Source organism: Brassica oleracea, chromosome C4 (assembly GCF_000695525.1).
Source record: "Brassica oleracea var. oleracea cultivar TO1000 chromosome C4, BOL, whole genome shotgun sequence".
Lineage (NCBI taxonomy): Eukaryota > Viridiplantae > Streptophyta > Magnoliopsida > Brassicales > Brassicaceae > Brassica > Brassica oleracea.
In genome coordinates, this window is record NC_027751.1 from 27363429 (window position 1) to 27371533 (window position 8105).

Genomic DNA, 8105 nt, shown 5'->3' on the forward strand with positions numbered 1-8105 from the left:
ACCGATAGTTTTGAAATATTTCTATCTGTTTGTCATGTACTCCAATAGTTATTGTTAAACTGATGAGAATGAGTGTAAAAAAAACAAGGGAAAATTGTTTTTTCAGGCCAAAAAAATGATAATTATGTCCTATTAGGTTAATCTCATATACTTTATATTCTATTAGTTTAAATATTTTCAAAATGGAAACATTGTCCTTAATTTCAATTAAAAATTCGAAATTACAATTAATAAAAAAATGTTAAATATTAAAATATAATTTTTTAACTAAAATAATTTAAAAAATATATTAAAAATCCCCAAAAAAGAAAGAAAATTGACACAAGTACCACTTTCCTAATACCACTTTTCATGTTTACACTAACCACTTTTACCCTCACTTTTAATGAAGGTTAAAAGACACTTATACCCATAGGGTTAATTAATCTAGATTTATAGTTTATAGTTGAGAGGTGGATTAGGATTTTCGGAATGTAGAATTTAGGATTCTAATAAATATATAAATATATACTTAAAAATATATTAAAAAAATTGAAAAAAAAATCGAAATTTTTTTTTATAAAAAATTTCGAATTTGAAAAAGTATAATTCGAAAACATAAAAAAAATTATTATTATTTTTATTTAAATAACGATTTATTATATATATAGAGAGAACAAGGGTATAAAAGTCTTTTGCCGGTTCAGATCAGGATTGACCGGTTCAGACCAAACGGTTTCCAAATCGATGTTTTAATTTTTTTAATTTTAAAATTGATTTTATAAATCATAATTTTCTTTTTTTTTAAAAAAAATCGATTTAATAAATATAAGGAAACTGAATATTTCCAAATATTCTCTTCCTATATTTTTGGAACTGATTATCTTTATCCGTAGAATCTGTATTCTAATATATGTAGAACACAATAAACATGTTTGAAATCAATTTCTACTAGTTTTAGATTTATAGTAACGTGTAGATTTCGATTTCTACAGGTTTTAGATTTATAGTAATGTGTAGATTCCAGATTCTACAGATTTTAGAACTATAAGTTAATCGCGGAATGTGTTTTTCAAATATTTTTAGATTACTATTATTTACGTAGATTCAATGAAAAAGTGTATTATATTTTCTATTGTGTAGAATGTCAATTCTACTTTTTGTAGAACAAAATATTAAATTACGATTTAAACATTTATAGAATTATAAAAAAAATACCAATAAGTTGATATAGGTATTTCATCAGTAGTTACTATTTTTTGAATTTTTTTTTGTTGGTAAAACTATTTATTTGATTTATTTTTGAAAATACTAAAGGGTATTAGAGGAAAAAATGGCACAAAAAAGAAATTAGCCTAATGAGACATAGTTATCATTTTTTTGGCCTAAAAAAAACAATTTTAAAACAAAATGTGTAAGAAAATATATTATTAGAAAATTAACAAAATAATAAAAACTAGAAGTACAAAAAAAAAACTAGATACATGGTCACCACAAAATAAAGATATAACATTTGTAACCGATAAAAAGTTGATCGATTAATTTAAATCCAGTTTATTCATTTTCTGAAATTTATTACAAAATTTAATGTTGAGAATAAATGCCTCTATTCCGAAACCGTTTCGACTCAGCAAGAGAGATTTGACCTTTTGAATTCCCGCCATAGAGAGCGTCCCATTCACATCTCATTCTCTTTCCACATCTTATATATATACGCACCCTAATATTAGGCTGCAGCATCTGAATCATTTTTTTTGGTAAGTCATAACTCTGCTTCGATTTAGATATCCCGTGAATCAGTATCGCCTTTGATTTAGCTGTTACGGATTTATGATTATTGTTTTGATTTAGGCATTTAATCTCTAATATATCATGCATCATATTCAATGGTTTCTTGTTTGAAACTGTTCCTTTTCTCAGTTTAGTTTCTTATATGTATGCTTAGGAGATTTTGTGTGGACCAGTGCAACCGGAGAAGAAGATGGATCTCTTCAACAAGTTGCCGGACCCTGTTGTTTCTCACATCTTGTCCTTTCTTCCAACAACTAAGGAGGCTGCTTCCACATCTGTTCTTGCAAAAAGATGGCGTAATCTTTTTGCATTTGTCCCTAACCTCAATCTCGATGGAGATTCCAAGACTTTCATGGATTTTGTGGATAGGGTTTTGGCATTACAAGGTGATATTCCCATTAAGGAGTTCTCTCTCAATGCTAAAACCGGTGTTGATCCTGATCGTGTCGATCGTTGGATATGCAACGTGCTGCGACGCGGTGTTACTCACCTTGATCTATTCGTGGAGTTTGACGAGGAATTTTCTCTTCCTTATGAGATATCTGTTAGCAAGACGTTGGTTGAGCTGAAAACAGGATATGGAGTTGATCTTTACGCGTGGGACGATGACATGTTCTTACCAAATCTTAAGAATCTTATCCTTGTCTCAGTTGAGTTTGGTAGAGGTCAGTTTCAGACACTTCTTCCTGCTTGTCCTGTCCTCGAGGGATTAATGTTGCTTAATATGAAGTGGAGAGATAGAAACGAGATCTTGTCCAGTCCATCACTCAAGAAGCTTAAGATATCTGTCGCAGAAGGCTGTATAGGCACTTTCTCATTCGACACGCCGAATCTTGACTTCTTGGACTACGATGATTTTGTTGCTGAGGATTATCCATTGGTTAACATGCCAAACATAGTTGAGGCTGGGATCAATCTTGAACTAACTCCATTTAGAGTCCGTGGAGCAAGGGATAATCTGGTGAAGCTTATTCATGGCATTCGAAACGTGAAGATACTTTACTTAACTCCTGTAACTTTCGAGGTTAGTCTTATAATGTTTTTAGTCTCTCTTGTAGTATATGCTTGTTTGGAGTATAACAAAAATGTCTCTTCTTGTCTCAGATACTTTCTCTTTGCTGTGAAACGATGCCGGTTTTCGAAAACCTTACAACTTTGAGTATTAAGAGTGTTATGATTCAAGGATGGCAAGCAATGCCAGTTCTTCTAAGGAGTTGTCCACGTTTAGAGAGTCTATATATTGGGGTATAAAACCAAACCACACACACTTCTTTTATAGTTTTCACTAGCTTTGAGTTTGGAATGGCTTATTTTGTTCGTTGTTTTTTTCTTTTTCTTTCAGGAACTGTTACACTCTATAACGGATGCATGTGGGGATGTTTGTGTCTGCCTTTCAAAGTGGAACAAAGGATTGTCGCTCATGTCTTGTTATGTGAAGAAGATGAGGATTTTAGGGTTTAGAGGAACAATAAGAGAGGTGCACATGATAAAACATTTCTTGGATCATTTGCCAAGTTTGAAAGAGATGGAGATAGTTGTCGAAGAGAATGAAGATACAATGTTTGATATTCCTAAATGGTTAGATATTGTGGGGGAGACACTGATGCATTTCAACGAGACGTCGAGTTGCAATGTCATATTCTGGATGCATGCTTTCTTGTACCGGAGATTGACTCGGAAATGGAGTCCTCAAGTGTGAGAACTTGCTCTCGTAATGTCTTTTGTCTTGTTATTTTATATATTTTTAAAGTACTATTTGATTAATGTTCAAGATGATACACCATGGTTAATTCTATGCAATTTTGAAGTTTTCTTTTCTCACAATCCTTGCGGTGTGAAGCAAGTAATTTGCTTTCTTTTTCTCCTAAAAAATTCTTCTTTAGAGGTTTTTTCTGGTCTAGGTCCATTTCCCTGTGATGACTTTGCGGATGTTTGTCGTGATACTATTGTCTATTGTCATGTCTTCGGAAAGTCTTGAGATAAGTGAGAATGTAGGAACAATCAGAGAGCTAGAGAAACTTTCATGCCTAAAGCTTGTCAAAGTTAATGCTTGTGCAATAAACGACAAGAAAGAGTTTTGGAATCACCAAAGATCTTCTAATGGTTCCGAGATCGTCCAAATGCAAGTTGCAGATCAAATTTTGTGGGAAAACTAAGTAATGCATGAAAAGAAACTACATAGCCTCCTAGTTCTATAATTAATTAAGCCTGTTTGAACATGAATTGGTTTTGGTTACAATTTCTCTGTACTCTAGTAACTTCAATCGGATTGTGAAATTCTCAGTTTACTACAAAGGTTCCAGTATGCCAAAGATGTAATGATACCCAAAATCGGCTTTGACCGCTAGGACAAAAGTATCGTATGTTTCAATTTCTGTTAGGACAAAAGTATCATCGACACAAACTGTTACATACCGTATATGAAAGAAAAAATATACATGATACATCTTTATTTCTACAGTGGACAAACAACTTCGTAGCCATACTTACTTAATTACCTGGTGACAGATGGATATGAGAATATATGCGATGACTGCACATGCACATTAACATGATGATCTTTATGATGACATCACTTCACTTATGATCTTGATGATATTCTCCTAGCTAGCAGATCCGACGCATGTGGCTTGTGGCAGTAGAAGCCCCATGTCACGAGCATCACTTTGTTTTCTTCTTCGGAGCTCCACTAAAAAAATAAAATCCACTCTGATCACTTAAAATCAAATTATATACCAAAGAAAACCATATTCAAGTATCTTTGGATATGCAAAATATTTCAAAAACATGTGTACACCCTTTTGTAGAATTAGCTTTTGTTTTGTTTATGTGAACTAACTGAGAAAGAACAACATTTCACATTAAAAAGGAAAGAATACAATTAAAAAAACATTTCACATTTGAAGAGTGAATACATCCAAAACGTGTCTCATTAAGGATAGGAATGAATATACAATTTATGTTAAAGAAAGAAGTAACGAGACTAGAGAAGACAAAGGATGGTACAAAAGGGACCCATGCCCATGTAACCATTGTCCCAAAGATAAAACCGTCACATTGGGTCTACCTTGTTTGGTCCATATCTCTCAACCACATAAAAGAGAAGACAAAGTCATTTGCAACTAATAAAACCATAACATAACACTTGTTTTTGTCCTCTTCATCTTTGTTTTTCTTCTTTATTTCTTCCCATGTGACTATTTATTATAGTAGTATACATGAAATTTAAACATTTATGAAATCCAGTAGAAAAAAGGTTGCGTCTGAATAAATGAGCGAATGCGAAAGCTGGCTGGCTGGCTGGCTGGCTAGGTAGATATATGGCCAACAAATGTTTAAAATGTACTAGAATTGAGGTAACTGTCAGGTTTGGTAGATGGTGAAACCTATTCTGTAAATCCCAATCCCAATAAACCTACCACTCTCCGTCCCCTCACTGGAAACATCACCTACTCTCTCTTTTTCTTTTATAATACTAATATGAAATTTCATACTGCTACAAGTCCATATTAAGCATTATCAAAAGTTAAAGAACCAACGCCAAATCTTATATTGGATTATTACATAGGGCTAATTATGCTATATGTATCAAATAAATAAATTTTTTGATTAAGTTAAGATTTTAAACAACAATAAATCCACCCATATCAAATTTTCAATTAACCAAATAAATATGTAGTTTACATAGAAATGTGTGCGTGTGTATCTTGTAAATACATAACTTTCAAAACAGTCAAATAAAATCGAACTATTTTAAAATTAGTTCCATATCAGAGGATATTTTTATATTTTGGATATAGTTTTTGATACAGACTCGTATTCTTTAATCTTCTTCTATACCTTCAAAATATATTTTTTGGTTGTGCAAACAAAAAAAAATGGTGTCTTCGGGTTCTATTAAGTCTGAAACCAATTAAGTAGATTTATTTTTGTCTCATAGATATTCACTACTACATAGATCATAACATGTTAGATTTGTACATGTTTTCATTGTTGTATATATCCAAAAAATTTAAGTACATTAAATATTCTTTGTATTGTTGATAGAAAGATATATTATACCGGCAGGAAAGCTATAATATACTTTTATAAGCTATGTGCATGAACTCAAACATAAGAACAATTTAGATATCATGAGCAGTTTAATGATTACGAGCAAATTAATTTCAGGAGCAGCTTAAGAATTCACTATAAGTTGCTATGCGATTCTATTCATTGACGATAATAAGAAACATATAGATATAGCTCTGCCATTATATTCATAGACTAAAAAATATAGATATATAAATTGAAAAGACTCTAACAAAGTTTCATTTGCAACCCAAACATGTATAACAAAGCTTACACAAGAAACGTCTTAGGAGGCACATGTGTTGAAATTAGATATAGTCTGTTTGATGAAAGTTCGTGAATGTTAAACTTTTGTGCTCCTATCCATGCATGGTGCTTACTTATAAAAACAAATCTCATGTTTACCGATAAAAACTTTTTCTCTTTAGTAGACGACGTTTTCAAATTTTAATGTAAAATTTATTAAGTTTTATACTATATAATTCTTTATATTATATTGTTTATTTTAATTGGTTGAATTGTGGTTATGTAGATATTTAATTATGTTTTTGTTTAGAAAATGTACAATAAATTGTGCAATTACCTGAAACTAGTTGTTAATTTGAACCAATATATAAAGTAGTTAATAAAACAAAACCTTTGTCTTATGGTGCAAAAAGAAACGTTGAGTTAGAGTAACTTATGCACAGATTAATGCCGACATGAGCACGACTTTTCTCCTTCTTTAAAATTTATAGGCATTATTTAATAAAACTCCATTAATTCGCATTTCTTGGAAACAATACGAAAAGAAAAAGAAAAAAGAGTTGACACAAAATGAGGGCTAGATTTATGGAGATTTCATAAGGTAGGTTCCAATAAAAGGATGTCACGTGGCTGCCATGAAAGAAAGAAAGAAGAAAGCATGTGGGATCTTCGGTGCAACTAGTAGATCATCATAGTATGATAGTTGTACTAGTACCACCACACACAGCTTCACTATCTACCACTATATCTATTCATTCTGTGTGTATATAGAGAAAGAGAGTGTGTGTAGATGAAAGTAAAGAGAGGAAGCACATGGGAGATAGAGAGGAAAAAACTCTCATGTGAGCACATGTGCTTTCCTTTTCTCTTTTCCTTTTTTACGGGGCTTTACTGGGTCCCCTCCTATCTCTCTCTCTCCCATGCACCTGACGCAGGTGAATCCTATCCTCATCCTCCGCTTTTACTCTCACGCGCCTCCACTCTCTAACTCGTTTCGTATTAGCTCGTTCTTGCTTCCTTACCATACTGTAATCATCACCATTAACTGGATTGAAGTCACGTTGAGTTGTGTAAATAATGATTATAATCATACTTTTTTTTTTTTTATTATAATCATACATAACCTATTAATAAAACTAATCTATATGTTAAATTAGAGGACACATCACCATCAGCCCAAAACATAAGATTAATAATGCTTTTTCTTGTTTTATATTACGTTTGAAGGTGTACATACGTTATCTTTTTTTTTTGGTCGAAGTTGTACATACGTTATCTTAAATTTCCAAATACGTTTGTATGTCTTTTGTTCCACCAAAAAAAACTTATTAACATTATCTATCGAATCTTGAAACAAAACCACTACACATACATTTTCTTTTAATGTACATCGGTATATACATACTGCAACTTTCTTAATGTATTCCAAATTAACGTCTCTTATTATATGACTAATAACTAAATGTAAGACTTTATAAATTTCAAATGATAGAGTTTCTTACTATTGATATTGGTTTGTTGAAGTGATTAGTGATTATATACTCCCTCCGTTTATTAATGATAGATTTTTTTGGAAAAAAAAATTGTTTCAGAAATATGTAATTTTTGTGTTTTCTATGATAAATTTATAAACTTCAAAAAAATTAATTGACTTTATTGAATTACTATTGGTTAAAAGTTATTGAAAATTAAAAATTACAGAAAACAATACATTTATTATGGTAGTTTAATGTGTTTTCTTAATATATGTAAAAATACTAAAAAGTCTTATCATTTAAGAACGGAGGGAGAGTATAAGATAACAATCAAGCTGATTCTAGTACATCTTCATTAACTTTCACTCTGAAACACATTGATTATTAGCATGTACTGCATTTGTCTACATATGCATGCATTAGTTATAGATTAGATATATTATTTAGTTTTTGTTTTCTACCATAAGTTAAAAATTACACCGAAATCATCATTTCTGTTTCCGAAAAGAATACTAAACAAAGACCCACACAAGTCAAAGTCTG

General features: G+C 31.3%; 1 protein-coding gene across 1 annotated transcript; it reads left to right on the forward strand.

Annotated features, from left to right (window-relative positions):
• The first annotated feature begins 1960 nt into the window (after positions 1-1960).
• Positions 1961-3469, forward strand: LOC106338540 (putative F-box protein At3g58860). Its single transcript, XM_013777496.1, has 3 exons — positions 1961-2794; positions 2875-3015; positions 3113-3469. Exons 1-3 carry the CDS (start codon positions 1961-1963, stop codon positions 3467-3469), a joined length of 1332 nt encoding a protein of 443 aa, XP_013632950.1.
• Positions 3470-8105: the final 4636 nt, after the last annotated feature.

What these genes read in the sequence shown, in the direction of transcription:
- LOC106338540 (XM_013777496.1), top strand. Translation starts at nt 1,961, where the DNA reads ATGGATCTCTTCAACAAGTTGCCGGACCCTGTTGTTTCTCACATCTTG. An exon ending in TAACTCCTGTAACTTTCGAG is followed by an intron (nt 2,795 to 2,874) that starts GTTAGTCTTATA and finishes TTCTTGTCTCAG; the next exon opens with ATACTTTCTCTTTGCTGTGA. An exon ending in TAGAGAGTCTATATATTGGG is followed by an intron (nt 3,016 to 3,112) that starts GTATAAAACCAA and finishes TTTTTCTTTCAG; the next exon opens with GAACTGTTACACTCTATAAC.